The 23909-nt window shown below is 45.7% G+C and overlaps 1 protein-coding gene across 2 annotated transcripts in view; it reads left to right on the top strand.

Moving 5' to 3' along the window:
• Positions 1-229: 229 nt before the first annotated feature.
• The window catches only part of LOC308463237 (ectonucleotide pyrophosphatase/phosphodiesterase family member 7-like), a 46139-nt gene continuing 22459 nt past the window's right edge, over positions 230-23909 (top strand). The window contains exons 1-2 of one of the 2 annotated variants that reach the window (XM_080981430.1): positions 230-304; positions 23483-23666. In XM_080981430.1, coding sequence (XP_080837556.1) covers positions 23573-23666 — 94 coding nt within the window. In that variant the 5' untranslated portion in view covers positions 230-304; positions 23483-23572. Of the gene's footprint in view, positions 305-23403; positions 23667-23909 lie in introns of those variants that run through there. The other variant, XM_080981429.1, reaches the window with a different exon arrangement.

Genomic DNA, 23909 nt, shown 5'->3' with positions numbered 1-23909 from the left:
AATTTAACTGAAATTTCTAGAGTTAAGCTGAAATTTCTCGGAGGTTTTTTTTGTGTGTGTGTTTTTGGAGGGGGGGGTATATTGAGGTTTTTCTTTTTCTTCCCAGAAAGGAACGCTTGCAGAATTTTCTGCAAATATTCTCCATTTTTGGCATGGCAGCCCCCGATTTCACCACCCACCCACAATGCCCCAGAATGGTGCTAGGGCCAGGGCACTGTTGAAAGTGCAGAATTCTGGCCAGACGGTCACACAGTGACTGATATTGCTCTTACTGGAGACGGCAGCAGCAAAGAACTTCTCTTAGGTAAAGTACAAACTGTGTTCCTGTTCCTGCAAGTCCCACCCTAAGGAACTATGGGTGAATTTCTTCTCCCACTGAATAAATTTGGCAGAACACACACAAACACAGTCCAGCAAATTTCTGTGCCTGCAAATAGGGTGGGGCCCATTTGCACACAGATCTAGAAACTTCACTAGCAGAGTGATGGGTGCAGCAAGCGAGCCAGAAACCCAAGACACAACTTGGCCAGAGGTGCAAAGAAATGAACCCTAGACCATAGTGCATTTACACTTACTGAAATCATGTCTATTATGTGATGTTTGGCTTCTGATCTGCAGTAATTAGGAATGTTTCCAAGGTGATATATTTGAAGCCAGAGAGAAGTGAGAAGTCTCGCTATGAGGAGATGGCCAGGCAGAGTGAAAACCCTTTGAATCTTCTCACAATGCCTGCTGCTTGGAGCCTCCTACAGAAAGACACACTTCCTTGGGAGGAAGCCCATTTCTGAGTAAGCATATTTCGGAGAGTGCTGTAAAGGGGGCAAAGAACCAGAGCTGGAATGCAAAGCATAAGGTTTCAGATTTCCAAAAAACAGCCAGATATAGTCTGGGAGTTGGGGAAGCTCCCCATAGAGGATATGTTACACTGCCAGACTCTGAACCCAGGATTGGCGGTCCAACTCTTTCAACCAAATAGTCTGAATCAATTTGAACAGATCCGACCCGAGGGATTGTGTCCAGTTCTAGGCACCAATGTTTATGAACGATATTGACAAGCTAGAACATGTGCAGAGGAGGAGGGTGACCAAGATGATCAAGGGTCTGGAAAGCAAGCCCTATGAGGAACGTTTGAGAGAGAGTTGGGTATGTTTAGCTTGGAAAAGACTGAGGGGTGATATGGTAGCCATCTTCAAGTATCTAAAGAGCTGTCATAGAATCACAGAATTGCCAAGCTGGAAGGAACCAAAAGGACCATCCAGTACAACCTCTGCAATGCAGGAATAGCAGCTAAAGAATCCCAGACAGTTGGCCATCCAAACTGTTTGAAAACCTCCAAAGGAGAGTCCACCGCCTTCCAATGTACTTCATTATTATATGAATTATATTATATTTATTAAATTTCTATACCACCCTTTATCCAAGGATCTCAGGATGGTTTACAATATAAAAACACAAAAAAGCATAGCAGAGTAACAAACAAAAACAATAACCTTTTCACACACACACACACACTTTAAAAGACCATAGTTGTTTAATTTAGTCAAAGGTAGTCCATTCTACTATTGAACAATTCTTACCATCAGAAAGTTCCCAGAGTGGTTTAACAGTCAATCCTGCTTCATGGGGAACTCTAACAAAGTGTAGCCTTGTGAGGGGAATAGGAGTCTCCTAACAAATCTCAGCACCCTTAACAAACTACAGTCCCCAGAATTCTTTGCAGAAATCATGACTGGTGTGTTGCAAAGTCCCTCATGTGTTTAGAGGTGGAGAGAAGTCAGGACCTGCAGCCATACACCCTCCCCTGACACCCACACATTTGGTGCATGCAAGAAGGGGTCCTACACAGCAGCAGTCAAAAGTTTGGACCTCTGCTTAGGGGAAAGACCACAGTGGAGACAATACTGAACAAGAGGGATCAACGGGAGACAAAGGGGTAGAGGGTCTGCTTTGCATTCAGAAGGTCCCAGGTTCAATCCCTGGCATCTCCAAGTAATGTCACTTCCCTGAACCCTGGAGAGTTGCTGCCAGTCAGTGTGGGCAATATTGAACTAGATGAACCAATGATCAGTTCAAGGCAGCGCCCTATGTTCCTATCGATGGAACAAATAAATAAGCTCACCAGTTGGTTTTGCCCTGTCCAGCCAATTGCTTCCAAAGCACAAATTGTTTGCACATTATCCCACCCTACCTCCAAAAGTGCAAATCTTAAAATAAGTACAAGGTCTCATTGCTTGAGCGCCCACAGCAGCAAACAGCTTTTGTCACTGGTGATTTGTCAAGTAAAGGTGAAGCGCACATAATGCTAATGGCTGTCAGAAGGATTCTAATTAACTCACCGGGTAACCTTGGGCAAAACACACACTTTCTCAGTCTACCCTAACTACCTGGCTTGGCCTTAGCTACCGGTCTGTTCCAGAACCACAGACCTCTTGGTCCCCACCTTGCTTGTTCCATCACCTGCCTTGTGTAGCAGACATCATAATGGTTAAGGACAGTAAGAAAGTCTGAGGCATAGCAGACTAACCTAGGTCAGGAGTCACCAGCAGGCTGCCTGTGGGCAACCACCCTTCCCTCTTAAAGTGCCTGCAAAAGGTATCAGTAAATATCCAGATCCACAATGCATGAAATAGGGGGAAATGCCCACACCGTTCTGTCTTTTTTAGATGTAGCAGTCATCGTGCGCTATGCCACACACCCTGCAGCTTCCATTTTATGGCTGGCGCTCACATTTTCCCAAACTATCAAATGCATACCTGATAGCTTAAAAAGTTGGCAGCTACTAAGTCAACTACTCGGGAGCAGTCTGAGACGTTTCGCACCTGAGGCAAAGTGCTCCATGATGTACGGGACAAACTCTGTAAGGGCTTCTCAATGAGTCTTCCCCACTGGGCAGGGGGGAGGGGCAGGAGAGATCTTTTCCATACTGCCCCTTCTGCAGTCCCACTTAGAATATGTACAAATCACACATATACACCGATGAAGCAGCCAGTTAATGAGGTGGGGGAACTGGAGGCAGCAGTTTTCAGCTCCAGTCGTACAACAGTTTCTGCTCACAGTACATCCCAATTTTAAAGTCTACACTGTTGACCCCCTCTCTGCCAGTTACCTCGTACTTCCCGCATGGTGCTGCTATTGCATTCTTTTTATATTGCACGCATGACATGAAATACGGCTGCTCCCCACCCCCACCCACATGAAGCACTATCCAGATCACCTTAGCAGAGCTGGGAAAGGGGGGAGGGTTGCTGAGTTTTTGAACCGTACATTAATTCACACTGCAGGTGCCCATCAACGCCACCAAACAGACGATTTCCCTCCTCCTGGCCCTTACAAATCTTTAAATACATCAACAGGGGGAGAAAGCTCTCCGCTCTCCCCATGCAATGCCATAAACCCAGCGTGCAGTCATCAAACTCATTAAAGAGTCACCTTTGGAGAAAGGTGGGGGGAGGGGGGAGCGATACCTATTAACAGCAAGAGCAATGTTCTGCTTGTGGTTTTTGTTCACAGATAACCATCCAGCCCTCGGGTCCTTATTCGGGTCAATTTCATGGTCAACCCAATGAAGGCCTTCTATTATCTTCACAGCATGGTGCCCCATCAAGTTGACAACATCTAGAAAGATTTCCCATGCTGAAGGAGGAGTTGAGCTGAATTAAAGGCAGCGGCAGTGTGTGTGTGTGTGTGTGTGTGTGTGTGTGTGTGTGTGAGAGAGAGAGAGAGAGAGAGAGAGAGAGAGAGAGAGAGAGAGAGATGGATGGATGCATGCCCAGGGCCTGTAGTGTGGTGCAGTGGTTAGGACGTGGGAGACCAGGGTGCAAATTTCTGTTCAGCCATGAAACTCACAAAGTGGCTTAGGGCCAATCACTGTCCCTCGCAAGGTTGTTGTGAGGATAAACTGGGGAGGGGAAAGAACCACACATACCACGTTGGGCTCCTTGGAAGAAAGATGTAATATAAAATGTAACAAATACACTCCAGAGCCTGACATTTGGGAAGGGACCAAAGACTGGGAAAGGATCTGAAGCTCCACAAAAGCCTCTATGCCGATTTTGCTATGCACCCAAGAAAAACGGAGGTAGCAGGATATGATTTGAGGGTTGTGTACCTTACCTCTTGATGCTTAAGGGAAACAACCGAAGTGAAACAGTCCTGCTTGAGGACCCCCAACATTGTGGCGCCAATACTATCCTTTTTTACCTTATCTCCCATCCAAACACCAGTTTCATCCATGATGGAACTCAAAACAGTGTGTGCAGGAGTCCTATGTGATCTCCCATCCAAGAGCTGACCAGACTCAGATCTGCTCAGCTTTGGCAGACTTGTCATATCATGTGCCTTCAAACCATGGAGCCCAGAGCTTCCTGCTGAAACAAGGAGAGTGGGTGCTCTCAAATATTGGAAATCAAAATATTGTGAATTCAAATATGGAATTCCAGAATATGGAATTCAATATTTTGGCCAATTCTACCTTTTATTTTGCTTTGTCATCTAGTTTCTTGTCCTTTTACTATAAAGCTAAACTTGAAAGCTAAGCTTATATTCACAAAAGATCATTGATGAAGCAGCTGGCACATTTGCACAGCTAAGCAGAGTTTGGTATGGTTTCAAACTGGATGGGGGACCACGTCTTGAGATTCCTGCATTGAAGAGGGTTGGACTAGATGATGCACAGGGTCCCTTCCAACGATGATTCCAAGATGGTCAGGTGAACTCATCTGGGCTTTCACTAGTGAAAGAGTGGTGCTTTTCTCCCTCTTTTTGCAATACTTGAACTTTTTTTGGAGGGGGTGTAGCTGGTTATACTCATGGATGAACAGCAAGAAAATGGCCCTATCAAAAATGGCAGTACTGTGTATTTAACCCCTTTCTGTCCTGTGTTTCAGAGGGAGCCAATGAAATGGATCAGTGGTCCAGAAGGCCATGATGTCAAGATAAGGCTGACCTGCTAGATCAGGGGTGGGAAACCTGTGGCCAAGTTGACTAGGGGCTGTTGGGAGTTGGAGTCCAACAGCATCAGGAAGATTAGAGGCTGCCAACTCCTGTATTATACATTACAGTAGGCAGTGGAGGCTTGTCTATTAGGGCAAATAGGACACTGTCCCTGCAACTTCAGTCTGCCCTCAGCCAACCTTCTTTCTTACAAGGGGTCTAGAGGGTGGATCTGGCCATCATTTGTTTATATCGCCACCTACTGTTGGTCTCCCTGCCTTTCGCCCTATAAGTCCTAAGGAGGACCAGCCACCACTGATAGCAGCGCAGCTGGATTCATTTCATGCAACATCTAATTTTCCCCTCAACCCAACCTATCTCAGGGGCATTGTCGGGATCAAATGGGATCATGTTCCCGGTGTATGGTGTCATGAGTGCCTTGCACCAAGGGCAGGCTAAAAATAATACTCTCAGGCCCAAGCTGACCCCCTTTCCGCAGTCCCCACTCCCTACCAGTGCCCTCAACCTAAGAAAGTGTTTGCTTTCTTGGAGGACAGCAGTATTGCAAGAGGAATGCCTATGCCTCAAATCTTTGCATGCAAGAAAATATAATACCAGAAATAAATCTGCCAGATGTTCTCTCCCATTTATTTTTATTCTTGCCACATGGGGAGACATTAAAGTTGTCATAAATAAAAGTTACAAGCAATTGTGGAGGAGATGGGAAGAGGTTTGTCAAATTCATTAGCACTTTTAGAGGGGTCTCCCCCCTCCTCCCTTCCCAAATTCAAACAATAGGATGTTGACACAATATTTTTTAACTACCCTGAGTATGAAATGCAAACTTTAGTATGAAATGTTCAGTGGTTCATGAGCACATATGAAAGTCCTCTTGGATCAAAGTCTACCTAGGCAGCATTTACCTGGGTTTATTCTATTTCCTTAAATCTTATTTTCCGTATTATTCCACTAATGGAATACAGTGCATGTTTAGTGCTCATTTCTGCGTTATTTCATTACAGGGGGGGAAACCAGTTTGCATCCCCCTTAATCCAAGAAATTGTGGGAGTAAAGTGATTAAATGTGAGGAGGTATAACAGCACAGTTCTTTACTGTCATGGGGAAAGAGAAGCAGGCATGTGAGGAAAGGGTGGTGGGCGTAGGGAAGTTGTCCAATGATGTTTGTTGTTGTTGTTGTTGTTGTTGTTGTGCCACACCACACCCACCCGTGTGATTGACATTTAGCACAACATACCAGTATATTAGTCAAAAAGCCACCGTTATATATACAACAGCTAGCACTTCTGTTCCATTTTATAATCAGGAAAACTAAGGCAATATTCCCCACATGTGAATTCACCATAAAATGAAACCGTGGGGTGCAGGTTCCCTACCTGTGCTCTTGAGCACAAATTGTTCTCTTGCCCTCTACTGATTGATTACCCCACCTACGGGATACAGTTACGTAATGCCAATTAATGCTGATCGGATTTAAAAAGCAATAGCCTCTTACACACCTTGGAAAGCTGACTACTTAACATTTATCTGGCCATAAATTGGGGGCGGGGGAGGCTGTATTGTCAACTGTTTCAATCCACCCTACCAGTCAGCGACATTTCAGATAACACAAGGTTGACTCGTGTGCCAGATAATGATATTGCTGTTCGGCAATGTTAAGGAAGAGCTATAAACTACTCCACAGCCAATATCTACTGGGCAAAGTCAGGGGACTGGTCCTTGGCAGAAGCTGAAGACAGTCTGGGAAAGAGAAGACCTTGCAGGGTGAAGCCAGCAGGGTGGGGGTGTTTGTTTGTTTGTTTTAAAGGAGCTGTCCTATTCAGACCTATCATATGCCTGATAGCAGCTGGCAGCATTTCCTTGGCCCCAGTTGAGGCCCTTACCAATGCCTGCCCTGGACAGTCTAAGAGCCACATGGGCAACCTTGCAAGGGCCAGAGACAAAAATGGATGGAGTAATTGATGAGACCTTTAGACAAGGAGTGGGAGAACTTCATGCCCTCTCTCTCTTGCCCACATAACTCTCCCCAGCCACACCCCTCACTGGTCCTCCTCATTTCCCTCAACAGTTTCCAATTGGCCAGAACATGTGTCCTTAGACTCTGATATTGCCTCTTACTTGTCTGCATCAGCCTTTTCCAATCTCGGGCCCTCAGCTGTTGTTAGACTACAACTCCCATTATCCCTGACCACTGGTGCTGCTGGCGAGTGATGATGGAAGTTGTAGTCCAACAACAGCTGGGGACCCAAGGCTGGATGAGATGGAGGATAGAGAAGGGTGTGAGAGTGTGCATGTAGAAACTAGTCGACTGTAATATTTGCATTCATTCCTCCTTCCCCCAATTTTTGCCTCTGGCCCTGCCCACCACTGGCATGTGGCCATCAAAAGATCGCCAGAAGAGAATGCAGCACTCTGACCAAAAAAGATTCCCCACACCTGCTGGATACAATAGGCTACATTCCAGTCACACAAAAGTCAGATTTCTTAGCCAAAAGGCCGAGAAGCGATTTCTACATCCACACATACCCATCTCAGAAGCCTTTATTCAGGCAAGCAAGAGGCATTGTCATGGTTAACAATACAAGGAAGGGGCAGAGCAGGACCAGTGAGGAGTGTGGCCTGGAGAAAGTCCCAAGGGCCAGATAGAGGCCCAGAGGGTTGCATTTCACTCCCGAGCCTGAGGTAAGAATCCACCTCATTTGGAACAAGCACCAGGCCCCTGAGTCTGGGAGCTGCCATCTCAAGGTGCCTCAGAATGAGGCTTCATCAGAGGCACTGTGAGAAATTGCAGCTGTGGTTGCCTGCTGCTCCTGCCACCGCCAGATAAACCTGCTTAGGGGACCACTCCTGTTAGGCCAGTTTGATCAAGCTTGGAGCTCATCCTGTGGGACGTATATAAGGCCAGTGCAAACAGAGAATTCTTGCATGCTGCTTACAGTCTTCTTGGATGTTCCATGTAAAATGCGAGCAGTGATAATATTGAGGTGCTGACTCCTTTGCCAGTCTTGGGAGGGGGCAGCATGTGCCCAGCCATATAATTGTGGAGTTGGAAGGGACCACGAGGATCATCTAGGCCCGTGCAATGCAGGAATCTTGCCCACAGCCATCCCTGCATGCGCTCAAACCACCCACCTGCTGGTAAAGAGCAAAACGCACTAACGCATTGTGCCACAGAGCCTTACTGTATAAGGGAGGTGGCCCTCAGTGTAGCCAGTGAGTTGTGCAGGAGCCAGACAGGTGGGTGGGTACCTACAACCACCAATGGCATTGCTGTCTGACGTCAGCAGCAGGATCTGACCCCTGTAACAAATCAGGCACGTTCCTAAGGCCACAAAGGCAAGACTCAAGACTGGAATCTTAGAGACCAGCTGGTTGGGGGTCCACCATACAAAATCCACAATGATGACCAGATTAGCCTGTAAGAAGGCATTCAGTAAAAGGCAGCTAATAGAAATGTTTCGAAGAAAGACATTGTTGACCTAAGGCTGAAGTGGGTAACAGGACCTGCTGACCTGGTGGGGTGGAGACACTTACCAAACCTCCCAGCAGCTGAGTCACTACTACTTACCAGCTTACCAGCAGGGAGAGGGGCAAGGTTGCAGGGAGAACACCATTATGGGGGTGGGGGGACAGGAGTATTGGATTGGGTCTATTGGTGTCTTTACGTACCCTCCAACATTTCTCCAATGAAAATAGAGGTGTCCCATCCCATAATGATAATTTTACTATTTATACTCCACACATCTTATTGGGTTGCCCCAGCCACTCTGGATGGCTTCCAACATATATAAAATATAATAAAATAATAATAATAATAATAAATAATAATAATAATATATTTATACCCCGCCCATCTGGCTGGGCCTCCCCAGCCACTCTGGGCGGCCCCCAACAAAATATCAAAACACAGTAATGCATCAAACATTAAAAGCTTCCCTAAACAAGGTTGCCTTCAGATGTCTTCTAAAATTCTGGTAGTTGTTCTCTTTGACATCTGGTGGGAGGGTGTTCCACAGGGCGGGTGCCACTACCCATAAGGCCCTCTGCCTGGTTCCCTGTAACTTGGCTTCTCGCAGTGAGAGAACCGCCAGAAGGCCCTCGGTGCTGGACCTCAGTCTCCAGGTAGAACGATGGGCGTGGAGATGCTCCTTCAGATATACTGGACCGAGGCCATTTAGGGCTTTAAATAAAACATTAAACATTTTAATAATCCATTTCCTATACAGTATTGCCATCAGGTGGCTCGGTGGTTGGATAACTCCATAACCTCCAACATTTCTCCAATGAAAATAGGGACATCCTAAGGAAAAGTGGGACATTCCAGGATCATATCAGAAACCGGGACGGCTTCTCTAAATCAGGGACGTCCCTAGAAAATAGGGAAACTTGGAGGGTGTCTGTTTACACCATGCTGGTCTCTTCCCCACCACTGTCATAAGCCGCAGAAATTCACCTGCCAAGATGTCAGGAAAGCATCCCCACCCCACCCCCCACCCCCCCTGGTGGGTAACCTGAACTCCCCTTTCCCTGGTAGAATGCTTACTTCTGGCACAGAGGTGGTTTCATTTTGCCTGGGGCTGTTTGCATCCCTGGGAGTGTGGAGTGCTCTTTGAATATCCTGGTACCACTCCCACCACTATAATCCCGACCAGAAACATCAAGCACGGAGCAGACATTGAACAGGCATTATTAGCCTAGAGATGAAGGCACATGCTAGCAACTTCAATTTTTAAGCAATATCATTAAAGCCAGAGCAGTGAATAAAACATGACGCAGTAATGATGATCATTGTGCGTGTCAACTCTGCGGAGGAGGTAATAATTGCTGGGGGGGTGGGAAGCTAGACCCGCTTCCCCCCTCCCTGATTTCTTAGGCTCATTAAGAAATGAGCTAATGCTACAAAGGGAATTTCCTCCAATGGGTGTGCTTTGTTTTCAGTTAAGAGTCCTCCCCGTACAGGAATTTCACAGCACAGACTATTTAACAGGGCCAATTCAATGAAGTGCCAATGCCTTTATGTATTGCTTTCAGTGGAGTTTGGTAAAGATTATCATTATTATTATTAAATTTGTATTCTGCCCTTCATCTGTAGATCTCAGAGTGGTTGCAACCATGTGCAGAATGAAAGTCTGATAAGACGGCTGGCTGGAAGGATAAAATTTTATTACTTGTGGCCAACAATAGCTCTGTTGGTAGAGCATGAGACTCAGTCTCAGGGTTGTGGGTTCGAGTCTCACTTTGGGCAAAAGATTCCTGCATTGCAGAGGGTTGGACTAGGTGATCCTTGTGGTCCCTTCCAACTCTACAATTCAATGATTCTATGAAGTCATTTTGTGCATAGGTTTTACAAATGGCCAAGAGGAAAGTTAACACTAGCATATGCCAGCTCATATCAATGTGATACCAAACTTGGAGAAGATGCAGGAAAGAAGTAAAATATGAAAGTAAGTGCCAACCAGCTGTTGCTAAAAGGGAAGGAGTCAGTGAAGAGGAAAAATAATAACAATGTTGTTGTTGTTGTTGTTGTTGTTGTTAATACCCCACCCATCTGTCTGGGCTTCCCCAGCCACTCTAGGCGGCTTCCAACCAAATATTAAAAATTAGTAATGCATCAAACATTAAAAGTTTCCCTAAACAGGGCTGCCTTCAGATGTCTTCTAAAAGTTTGGTAGTTGTTGTTCTCTTTGACAGCTGGTGGGAGGGTGTTCCACAGGGCAGGTGCCACTACTGAGAAGGCCCTCTGCCTGGTTCCCTGTAACTTGGCTTCTCACAGTGAAGGAACCACCAGAAGGCCCTCGGCGCTGGACCTCATTGCCCAGGTAGAACAATGGGGGTGGAGACGCTCCTTCAGATATACTTCCTGTCTATCACCCCCCCCCCAACACACACTGGTTCAGGTAACTTTTTGCAAGCACCATTGCTTTACTCCTGACAGCTTTAAGTGCCCAAGGAAAGTCCCAGAACAATTTACAGGGACAGCAGGGTACAAATTATATAGTAAAAAAAAACCCATTAAAATAAAACATCTTTAAAATTTGTTCATCCACAAAAATTACTCGGCAACAAAGTAACGACACCCCCACCACCACCCAAGAATGATCACCAACAATCAGGGATGTGGAACTTCAGACCCAGGCGAAAGTTGTATTCCCACAGGGGAGTTATATACCAACAACTTATAGATTGTACTGCATTGGCTACTTCTAGCCTAGAGGTTTATCATCCCAGGTGACTGGTAAACATATATAATTAAAGGCCAAGGTCTACCCTGCCCCAAAATTTCATGACTCACAAAACACATCCCCCAAATTAAGGTGTAGGTGAGAGGAGACATTATTGCAACCCCGGACTTCCAATAATATTCATCCCTGCACATGAGCCCCCAATAGCTAAAACAGAAAAGGCTATTGAACATTTCTCTATTTCTTCCACTTACTCAGTTCCCCCATCTGTTAACAACACACGCCCTCTAGCCTACACACTCCAGAGATACTGGTTCTTATGAGCAGTCAAAGTGGAGGGGGGCATATTTGAAACAATGCAATCTGGGGGTGATCGGGTCACATCCTGAGCATGTAACCTTGGGAAAGAAAAAGATTCCTCCAATTTGCCAGACTCACATAAACGGTAATTTAAACCTAGTATTTATCGCCAACTTCACCTAAAATCTCCAAAGGCGTGATTTATTGAACATTAGCACGAGCTCGGATTCAATAAATTTCACTTTTTACATCATTAGCATTAAAAGAAAAAGAGGCCATTTGTGCAAGCCAGTCAGAAATCTTCACCGAAGAGGGACTTTATAGTCCAAAATCAGCTAAAGTGTACTCAGAATTACATTATCTGCATCTTAATGATTAGAAGTTTCATCCTGGTAGTAAATTAATAAAGATAATAATAAAGGGCTCTGACAATAGTTATATAAAAGTGAACAGGAGGGAGAGGGTCAAGAGCAGGGAAGACTGGAATAGCAAACACTCATCCGTATCAGGTTGGGACAATTCAAGCTTCTGTGCTCCAGCACAACACCCAACAACTGGGATTCAGGATAAAAGTGAGAAACTCGCTCCCATAGGAAGCAGTGAGGACCACCAATTCGAATGGCTTTAAAAGAGCATTGGTTAAATTAATGGAGGATATGGCTTTCAATGGCTACTAACCTTTAGGGTTATTCCGTTTCCAAGGTTGGAGGGAGTCAGGCTTTTGAATACCAGTTGGTGCAGGAGGAGGAATACATTGTGCTTGGGTTCTGCTTGAGGGCATCTGGCTGGCTGCTGTGAGAGCAGGATACTGGACTACATGGGCCATTGGCCTGATCCAGCAAGCTCTTCTTATGCTCAAGTGAGTGCATCCAGCTGTCATAACTCCAGAGGCTCCGATAACCCATTGCAGAAACTATAAACCTGAATGAAGTGCCCACCAATAAGAGGAGTGCTGTAGATGCAACACAGCACAAACAAAGGTCAAATGTAAAGAGAGAGGCAGTCTAGGTCCAAACATGATCCAGAGGCAAAGGCAGGCAAGAGTCCATGGTCAAAATCAAAGGGCTACGCACCAAGAAGCCAGGGATTTGTTTTAGTTCCAAAAAGCAGAAGGTTCTAGAGGGAGGCCTTATATACTCTGGCCTCCTAAACAACACCCTGATCACAGCTGCTGGCAGTTAAGGAGTATCAGGGATTGCCCTTTCACCTGGATCTGAAGTTTTTGGTGGCAGCACACCTGAAAAGTGTCTTCCTCCAGGGCTTCTTCATTAAGTACCAACCCAAAGATCAAGGGTATCTCAGCATTCTATTTGGGGGGCCACGCCTACTCCTTAAGATTTTTTTACTTGTGGGATGTCCAGTTCATCCTCTGAGGACTCTGTCTGGTACCAGGTTGGGGCTAGGTATTGCCTGCACTGACTGGCAGCAGCCACCCAAGATTTAAGGCTAATGTCACTCCCAGCCTTTCCTGGAGATGTTGCAGATTGAACCTAGGCCCCTTTGGCAAGGACACCAGTGGGCTATGGCCCTTCTTCAAAAGCTTAGAGCCCAGCACAAAATCTGTGTCTTCAGCTAAAGCAAGGGTTGGGAAGCTTTATTGCCTGAGGGGTACAATCCCCTCTGGGCAACCTTCCACAGGTCACAGGCAGATCCAGAAGCAAAAGTGAGCAGAACAATTAAAGTTGATTTTGCCTTTGTACATACAGCGGACTAGTTTCTATGCGCAATCATGCACGGCCCTCTCTATGTCATGGTCTGGTTCATGGGCGATCGCAGTCCCGGCTGGGGGAGTCGGGACTGGGGGCAAGATGGTGGGGTGGGAGCAGGAACGGGAGTCCAGAAGCCAGGAGTCAGGAAGCCAAGAGTCCAAGGGTCAGAGATCCGGGAGTCAAGGGTCCAAGGGTCAGGAAGCAAGGAGTCACAAAGTCGAGGATCAAGAAGCAAGGAGTCCAAGAGCCAAACTCAGCAAGACAGGGAACGTGTTGCTGTGGCAAAGAGCCAAAGGGAAATGCTGACCTTATATCCCTTCCCAGCTCTTGCCACCAGGTGCTGTGAGTTACCAATCGGCCTCACCTGTGTGGCCACACCTTGCCTCTTCAGAACAAACTTAGGAAGGCTCCAGTCCTGCAAAGTCCTACTGGTCACAGGGCCTGGCTCCTGCACGCACTCCTGACACTCTATCCTACATCCAGGGAATAAAGAGGACCAGCTGTTGTTCAAGAATGCATCCCAGCCAAGCAGGAACACCTGAGGTATAAAACAAGGCCAAAGAAGGGTGAGAGTTCCAAGGGCCAGAAAAGGAGGCCTTGAGGGCCACATTTAGCCTTCAGGCCTGAGGTTTCCCTCCCCCAACCTAAAGTATAAAACTTTAGCTTATGGGGGGATTAACCTTGCCTTTCCCTTCTCTAGGAACCAGCACACACACACACACACGTGCAGAGGACTGGCAAAGAGGTTGTCTGTTGGCTATCACATACCCCTCAACCATCCAAATTTAAGCAGGACATTCTGGAATTACAGAAGCCATCCCGGCTTCTGATTGGATGTCCCATTCTTTTGTTCCATCGCTCTGGCATGAGTCACCTGGCTCACGCCGGAGCGTCAGACCAATATAAGAGCAAGTCACCTGGCTCCCACAAGAGCTTGGGACCAAAATATGAGCCTCCCAGTTTTGATCAGCAGGATGTTAGAGGGTATGCTATCATTTTGCTAGTCAGACATGCTCATACCCATTTACTTTCGCAGCAGGGCTCTCCTTATGTTCTTTTGAGGTTGAGTATTGGGAAGAGTTGGTGTCATGAGCCCTGTGGAAATGTCACGAAGGGTATGGATTCTGAGAAGGAGGGTAAGATAGACATAGACATAGAATCATAAAGTCAGAAGGAACTAAGTCCAACCCTTTGCAATGCAGGAATATGCAGCTATCCCTTACAGGGATCGAATCTGCAACCTTAATGTTATCAGCACCACACTCTAAACAACTTGGAACTAGATTGCCTGGGGGAGGGCCCAAACAGGATCAGGGAGGCAAATGGAGACCTCAAGAAATGTCGGAGCTGTAAAGTGTGAGTATAATTATCTGAAAACGAAACACCAGTGGAAGGGATGAAGTCACAAGCTTGGCAGAGCAAAGAGTGAGAATGTGCTTTTATATACTATATAAAAAAAAATTAGAAATATCCAGTAGCACCTTAGAGACCAACTAAGTTTGTTCTTGGTATGAGAATGCACACAAAAGCTCATACCAAGAACAAACTCAGGTGGTCTCTAAGGTGCTACTGGAATATATATATATATATACACACATATATTTCTACTGCGTCAGATCAACACAGCTATCTACCTGAATGAAGAGTATACTGTTTGTTAATGTAATGTTGTGTCATAAAAGAAAATAATAAAAATTATATATATTTTAAAAATGTCAGAGCTGGTGGAGGGGGCCAATGATTGAGAGTGTCAAAAGCTGGTTCCTGGGGAAAGTTCAAGCAGGGCGTCCCACTTCTGTGGTATCAGACATTTCTAGGGCACCTCCTAAAGGGTTCATCCTATCACTCCTCCTATCACAGAAGGCAGCTGAGATAAAGCAGGCTACAAAACTGACACTTCCATTGCCAGGCACGCAATGATCTTGCTGCCCTTTGTTGCTGTAGAGCAGGGGTGGCAATGAGTAATGTCCCTCCCCACCGCCCCAGTGTTACTGGACTACAACCCCCATCATCCTTTCCCATTGGCTCTGCTGGCAGGGGCTGGCGAGAGTTGTTATCCAGCAGCACCTGGGGGGCCACAGGTATTCTCCACCCCCTGCAGTAGAGGATGTTGTCTCATCCACAGTGTTGGAGACTCAACTGGCAACCTTCTTGGGTTTGGAATGGGAGAGGGCAGCCCTGGCAGAAGAGCCCTCTTTCAACAATGCTGAGTGAGAATGTGCTTTTAATAATAGCAATCTTCTGGATTGGATTTGAAGGCTAAGCAGATATCCTTTATCTCCGTGATAATGAGAAGATCAAAGTCTGGCTCTTTATCAAACCGAGAGCTGAGGATCAACAACCGACACAAATTTGCTGGGTCAAACTTCACATCTCCAATGAACTGAGATAAGAACATGCAAAGATCCCGCAGGATCAGGCCGATAGCCCATCTAGTTCAGCATTCCCACAGTGGACAACCAGGCGCCTATAGCAGGACCTGAGCTTGCAGGTTCCTATAGATGGGGAACCTCAGGCTAGGGAGCCATAGGTGGCCCTCCAAGCTTCTCTATCTGGGCCCCTGGGACTCTCCTCATGTCACACCCCTCACCAGCCTTGCCTCGCACCCTGAGTGAAGGATTCAGAGGGGTGCATAAGCACACATAAAAACTAGCCTACTCTATAACTGCTTTGAGGTTTTATTATAGGCAAGTGATATATATAAATGTTGCGAAGTTAAAAAAAACCATGAATACAGATGTCAAGGAAATAAACAACTATCTGACTTTTAGAAGACATCCTATAAAGGGAAGTTTTTAATGTTTGATGTTTTACTGTGTTTGAAGTTTTAATTTGCTGGAAGCCACCCAGAATGGCTGGCGCAAGCCAGTCAGATGGGCAGTATTTGAATAAGCAGGAAACTTATTATTATTATTATTATTATTATTATTATTATTATTAGGTTTGCATCCATTGCTCTGCCCACTTTTCCCTCTGATCCTGCCCACGACTGGCATGTGGCCCCTGGAAGGTTGCCCAGAAGGGAATGTGGCCCTCAAGCTGGGAAATATCCTTTTCCCCTCTTTCTGCACAAGACCATCAAGTCCAGAAACTAATTGAAGCAGTCTTGTTCAGAAGCTTCTTCCAATGTCTCAGGCTGAGTTACATCTTTCTTTCCTTCCCGCCCCCCCACATCGTCAAATTAGACCCAGAACCCTGTTTTAAGATTTACAAGTCTAATATTTAAAGAGAGAAGGGAATTGTGGCAGGTGGGGTGGGGGAGCTGGCTTGTCCTCAGAAGGAATCAATCACATTTATGAAATCTGGGAATGAGCGGCAATTTGGCAAAACAGCATTAAAATCAACAAGAGTGTGTGTGACAAGGGAGCTTTTGGAATAGGAAGGACCTGGTGGTGGCGGTTAGTATTCTATTGCAAGATGCAAACCTTGGCAGGGGAGGAAGGGTTTCTAAAGACTTATTATACATACTTTTATTATTATTATTATTGGTGCCATGTCTGTAATATTTGTTTGTCCCCTGGTGCCACAGTAGGTGATATAAAAAGAGGGATGAATAATTTATAAAAAGAGCTCCATAGCCATCAAAGGATATCGCTTTGATGATGTAGTGTGCACATGAAGGCCTTGGATAATGGATTAGAGTCAAAAACATTAAAGGGATGCTTTTGGTGAAGAAGGTGGAGGGCTGCGCATGTGCTCTAAAGGTCCTTTTCCACATCCAGGAATTTCAGTAGGCTTTAAGCAGCGGCAAAGGCTGGTTCCCCTCATCCCCGTGACAACTGGAGAAAGCATCTCCAAGAAATCTTCAAAAGCTTGTTTCAGTTCTTTGCAAAGAAAGGGGGTTCGGGGTGGGGGTGGAGGAACAGATCAAAGGCAGCATGTTGTTTTTGCTGTCTGGATGTGTGGCTGTTGGCACCAGTCATCTTAAGCAGGAGGTGCAAAATGTTTTGCAAAGTTAATAGCTGATGTGATCTTCCAGGAGCCAGCTCAAAGGGATTTGGGGATAGTGTTGGGATGGAGAACCACAGCCCTAGGTGGGGTCAAATGCAGCCCCCCAGGCTTCTTCATCTGACCCTCGGAGCTCTCCCCAGACCACGCCCTTCACCAGCCTCCCAACCCCTGGAGTGTTTTTACCTGGCTGACCTGTGTCCCTAAGCTCAGATGATGCTTCTTGCATGCCTGGATGGAGGATAGAGAGGGGTGTGGGAGCATGTGTAGAAACAAGCCTAGAAGTGGATGCTCTACTAGCTTCCTAGCAGGTTGCTTGCTGGATATGAGAGGAGGAGGATGCAGGTAAGTTCAGCGTGGTGCAAACACACTAGCAGGAGCACTGACTTGGCTCTGCTGATGTTTTGGTGCTGTGCTGGCTTCTCTGCCACTTTGACCCTCTGCTTTCCATTAAGCCTGACGCGGAACTGGTGTAGTGGCTATGGCCCACCCAGCAACCTGCTTCTGAACAAACTTACGGTACAAAGGTAAAATTTGCACTTATTGCCCTGCACACTTTGACTTTTGACCCTACTCTTCATAGGAGATGGCACACAGAAGCTTGCCTAGGAGGCTGTTGTTGTTGTTGTTACTATTATTATTATTATTATTATTATTATTATTACTATTACTATTATTATTATACTCATCCCATCTGGCTGGGTTGTGTAGTTCTTTCTCTCCTTGACATCTGATAGGAGAGCGTTCCACAGGGAGGGTGCCACTGCCGAGAAGGCCCTCTGCCTGGTAACTTCACTTCTTGCAGTGAGGGAACCGCCAGAAGGTCCTCGGACCTCAGTGTCCAAGCTGAACGAAGGGGGTGGAGACTCTCCTTCAGGTATGCAACACTCAGGCTGAAACGGTTCCCACAACTGGGATAGCAAGAAGAGGAGTGTCTGCCTTTTCTGGGTGTTCTGGTCTCTTTCAAACTCAGTGGGGGAAAGGATGCTGGCACAGCAGTGCCTACACTGATTTGAAACAGCTCTCCAGGATTTCAGAGTCTTTTCCAGCTCTACCTGGAGATGCCAGAGAGTGAACCTGACACTCAGATGCTCCACTACTGAGCTATGTTACTCTTCATTCCTTCTCAGAGGCATACTTGCAAATTCAACAACAAAACTTTGAGTTGGCCTCAGACTCCCCAATCCAGCTTGGAAGTTCTCTCTGGCCCACGTTCACCTCCCCACTCCCTCTGAATTCAGCTGGGCACGCACTGAATACAGAGGTAGCTCTCCTCCTCCCCTGGAACAGGGGTGGCATAACAAAGAGTGACAGGTTAAATGCCTTGATCTATGCAAAATGCAATCGGGATGGACAGGCCCATCTCTATTGATGTCAGGCTTATTGTCATGGATAGAGATGGGGCAGGGAGAAGTCTCTGTCTGCCTACTATACCTTTCTGGAGGGGACAAAAGTGTGACCCTTTCATTAATGATTAACCATGAGAAAGGCTATTTCGAAACAGATCGATAATCTCTGAAAAGTGACACTTTTGCCTCTGGAAAATCCAGGCACCATCAAAGTAAAGTTAAAGCTGCATTTGTTTCCCTTCGCTAAGTAAATTAGCAGGCTCCTTGAAGAGAACCTTGAGAGAGAGAGAACAGGCTGTATTTTAAGTTTAATTAAGGTCAGTTTCAACATCCCAGTGATGACCATTTGGGCATTGCTGGTGCAGCCCTGAGTTCGGAGGGGCTGGTTAGATCTCAGCCCCTAAAGAGGAAAGGAGGAATCCTTGGTGGGCCACTTAGGACAGTTTGCAAAACACTTTACTGTAGAAGCTGCTTTCATATGAATATATGACCATCGAAAGAGCCTGTCTCATCCAGCATTCTGTTAAACTAATATTTTATTTTTTATTTTATATCTCTCTGTGTGTGTTTTATTGGTTTTCAACAGTAACACCATAAACATAACATAAAAACAAAGACAACTCATGGAGTACATGTTATTGGATTGTCAGTTACAAAACATAACAGTAAGGAACATGCATAATAGGTTCACTGATTAATTAGTCCTCTCCATAGAGATACATGTGTTATGGGGGCCGCAGTAACTGTGCTGACTTATTGATGTGATCAATTGATAAAGACCACAAAAATTTATTATTTGTAACATGTATATCCCACCTTTCCTCCAAATACTTCAAGGCAGTGCACATGGTTCTTCCTCATCCTGCTTCCATTTTATTCTAACAACCCAGGAAGGTAGGTTAGGCTGAGAGACAGTAGCTGGTCACTGAGAGAGCTTCATGATTGTGTGATGATTTGAAGCCTGCTGGTCAAAGCCCTAATTCAACACCCCTAGCCACTATGCTACACTGACTCATGAGGTGCCTCTGGGAAGTTCACAAGCATGAGTGCAACACCCCTCTCTCCCTTTTTGCACCCCAGAAACTGACATTCAGAGACATTCCGCCTCTGATCCTGGAGTTTATATATAGTCTTCATGACCAGTAGACCTTCATGGCTCAGTAGGAAGTTAGAACCTAGTCTCCCTGGTCCTAGTCCAACCACAATCCCAAACTGAACCTCCTTTTGCTAGCCAAAAGCTAGACTACAGTAAGATGTTGTCTTTGGGGTTGTCCTTGATGCCTGACTTCAATTCCACATTGAGAGCAGGATTTAGCAATGCATCATTGGATTTGCTTCTCCTGTTTTGATGGGTAGGCTTCTCAGCAGCTGATATTCACATAGCACAATGTTAATTGTATTCATGCAATGAACATCACATCTTATTGGGCATTTAGTCAACCCTTCTTTATGGGTTGGAAAGGCAGGGTTATGCTATATGATAAGTCATTTGATTAGCCCCTAATATTTTCACTGTGATCAGCAGACGGCAAGCTAATGTAAAATGCTCGTGCCTTCTTGGTACATATAGCCAAGCAAAACATTACACAGATTACAAAGGACGGTATGTATTCACTTTTGGCAACCCATACCAAATGCATCTGGGAAAAGCAATCCATAATCTACATGGATGCTTCATCTTGGTCTTCCATCCTGTTCCTACTGGCAAAGCGATAGTGTGTTTTCAGTTTGGTCTGACAGTGATGGATACATAGCACAACTCTGCTGGCTAAGGTGGCCGGGGATGATGGGAATAGTAGTCCAACAACATCTGGGGAATTCAAGGTTGATGTATTTGAAGGGCTGCCAGAGGACAATCCTCTATCTGAAGGAGTAATCTTTTTCAAGGACTGCATGGTACAAGCCCAGTTTAAAAATAAAGAAAGCTAAGAACGGAGAACCAAGAGGGCTTTGAAGTTGCCTAACAACAGTGAGCAGCCGGACAGCAGAACAAAGAAGCTCTCAGGTCACCTGGCTGCAGTCTTCCTCACTAGGGTGAAATGGAGTCTATTTCTTTTGAAAGTATGGTCAGTGATGGGTGGAAGACAGAAAACCAAAACAGTTGGTGGAGCCAAAGCCAATGACAGGCAGGGCCAACTAATTCTAATATTGTCTTCCTCCTCGCTGCTGACTTCTACAAGGGCAACACTGAGACTTAAGAGGAGGATTCTGACAGCCACTGCCACCAGCCCCCGGGGCTCATTGGAAGTAAGGAAGATGGCAGACGGGGGCCAGCTGAGCGTAGTAATTCTTTCTACATGTGCATCCATAAATCCATTAGTATGTGCAAATTTGCGCAAATCCTGTGTCCTCTGTTGTCCACTATTTCAAGGCTATCGATGACTACCAGTGATGATGGCTATGCTCTGCCTCCATGGTTGGAGGCTGTAATGCTTCTGAATACCAGTTGCTGGAAATCACAGGAGGGGAGAGGGCTCTGATGCTTGGGTCCTGCTTGGCAGTTTACCAGAGGCATCTTGGTGGCCAGTATTACAGCAGGATGCTGGGAAAGATGAAACACAGCAGACTTCATTTGCCTGTTGTTGTTGTTGTTGTTGTTGTTGTTGTTCTTCTTCTTCTTCTTCTTCTTCTTCTTCTTCTTCTTCTTCTTCCATGCTAAAGTGGCTAGCCTATCAATTCAACTGTCCATATTGTCTTCTCCAAAAAATATCTCCTGCCCAACCCATGGTTCTTCATCTTCAGAGCTGGATTCTTGGCACACTTGTTCTTCTCTCTCTCTCTCTCTCTCTCTCTCTCTCTCTCTCTCTCCTCTTGTTCTTTCTCTGTTAAAACTTTAGGCTTCAGAGGAAATAAGGAAGCATTAAGCCCCTGTTCAGCATCACTAATTCCATCAAAGATTTCTCATTATTCATTGTTGGCAGTTTAATTTTCTTCACTCTCCTTCCCTAGAACAAGTGATTGCCTGAATTACTGACCTTCCCATCTTCCAAACGTGGGAGACTCTCCCCTGCTCCCCTGGAAGGCCCATTTGGCATGCAACTGGTGTAGCCAGTCAATGATGGGCTGTGGTGACTGGCTAAGGCATCAGGAATCAGAGATGAAAGCCGGGGGGGGGGGTCAGAGTTCCAGAATCTAGAGAGATCTGGAGAGCTAAGAGAGGTCATGGCAATAAGAGCGTGCATTCTCAAAAGGCCAAGCTTAATTTTGGATAACTGAAAATCAACTGCAAATCTAATTTCTCCTAATGGTTTATGCCAATCTTCAATAACCTGCTGCCTTCTAGATGCTGTGCATACCATACATTTGAAGCCAATGGGTTCCCCTAAAAATCCTGGAAGTTTCAGTCTGTATAAGGTACTAAACTATACTCCCAGGGATTCTTTGGAGGAAGGCATGGGCTTTAAATGCACTTAAAATACATGTAGGTAGCTGTGTTGGTCTGACGCAGTTGAAATAAATTAAAAAATTGTCCAGTAGCACTTAGAGACCAACTAAGTTTGTTCTGGCTATAAGCTTTCGTGTGCATGCACACTTCTTCAGATACACTGAAACAGAAGTCTGCCCACCGCTTCAGCCGCCCTACAGCTGAGGGGGCGGCTGCAGAGAGGCTCCACACAGCACGCCCTGCCTTGGCTGGCCCCACTCTCATGGGCAGCTCGCCTCGCCCTGGCTGCAGGACACACACACTGCACTGGGCACCCGAGTGGCTAGCTATGCCTCTGTACATGCGTGTATTGCAACAGCAAGCATTCTCTTTCAAGAGCCCTTTCTTTCCTTGTAAGGGGAAAGGGGAAAGGTGTTGTCTACCATGCTACATATTTCTAGTGCTCTTATACCACTTTTAAAAGTCATGGCTTCCCCTAAAGAATCCTGGAGATTATAGTTTATTAAGGATAGTGACCTCACACACCTACATTTCCTAGCACCCTTAACAAAACACACTTCCCTGGGGTCTCCAAGTTGTTAAGTTGGCATAAAATTGCTTTAAGTGTAGAGTGTGGATTTGACCTACTAAGATGGTTCTTTTTCATTTACAGGTTTCCCATATATATTTCATATAAACTTTGTTTGTTTGTTTGTTTTATTAAATTTATATACAGCCCTTCATCTGAAGATCACAAGGCAGTTTACAGCATAAAAAAAGAAAATACAAAATGAGAAAACAAAATACATAACATAACAAACCAGTAAACCCTCTCCCACAAACACATTTAAAAAGCTCCTGGTTATGGAGCAACATTTTTGCCTGGTGCCTAAAGACATGTAATGAAGGCACCAGGTGAGCTTCCCTGGGGAGAGCATTGCATGAAACAAAGCTTTTTTTAAAATGCTGCCCAATTAATCAGGTCACCCAGGCTTCACCAACCTGGTGGCCTCCAGAAGGCAACACTTAAGAACATCAGAAGAGCCTGCTGGATCAGACCAGTGACCCATCTTGTCCAACAATGCTCCACCCCAGATGCCTGTGGGACACTGGCAAGCAGGACCCGGGTACAAGAGTACTCTCCCCCACTGTGATTTCTCGCAACTGGTATTCAGAAGCATTAGTGCCTCTGACTATGCAGGCAGAGCACAACCTCCATCATGGCTGGTATCAATAGAGCCTTCTCCTCCATTAATTTGCCCAGTCCTCTTCTAAAGCCATCCAAGCTGGTGGCCCTCACTATCTCCTGTGTCATCAGCCACACCCAGCATGGCCAATGGCCAAGAATCCATCCTTACTAGCAGCTTGCTAGTATCTTTGCAGATTTCAAAAGATACTTTTTTATCTCGTTTGCATTTGGCGTGGTTTTCATTTCATAGAAACTGGTGATAGTAAGAAGATGAGCATGCAGCTATGAATAGTCTTATCTGTGCTGAACTTTACTCTGATCAGCTCTAGATATATGTAAATAGGTATGTATTTTTAAACCATGCTAGAAAAGCAGACGGTAAGATAGAGAACTTTCTTTCGACTGCTGGACATCTCAAGATGAAAATCACAAACTTCCTTGCTCTGGTGTTTGCCCTCCTGACAGCCACTGCTTGTTACCCTGTTACACAGGGCAAGGTGAAAGCAAATGCCCATAAACTCCTCCTGATCTCCTTCGATGGATTCCGGTGGAATTATGACCAGGATGTCGACACTCCAAACATGGACCACTTGGTCAAAGAAGGGGTGAAAGCGGAATATGTAACTCCTCCCTTTGTGACCATGACTTCACCATCCCATTTCACAACCATCTCAGGTAAGCCCATCCCATATTCCCCAGCTATCTGGTGTTCATCCTTAGTTAAAAAATGTCTATTCCATTTATGTATTATTTTGTTTATGTAGCGATGGCAACCGACTTAGATGGCTTTCAAAGAGGGTCTGACAAAAGGCTATCAGTTGCTACTAACCACAATGGCTATGTTCTTTCTCGGCAGTCGGAAGCTGTTGCACTCATATCTTGCTTGTCTGCTTCCCATAGCTTCACATCTGGGTGCTT

The sequence above is a fragment of the Podarcis pityusensis genome (assembly GCF_964106645.2).
Source record: "Podarcis pityusensis genome assembly, chromosome: 14".
Taxonomy (NCBI): domain Eukaryota; kingdom Metazoa; phylum Chordata; class Lepidosauria; order Squamata; family Lacertidae; genus Podarcis; species Podarcis pityusensis.
This window is presented reverse-complemented; position numbering and strand designations above follow the sequence as displayed.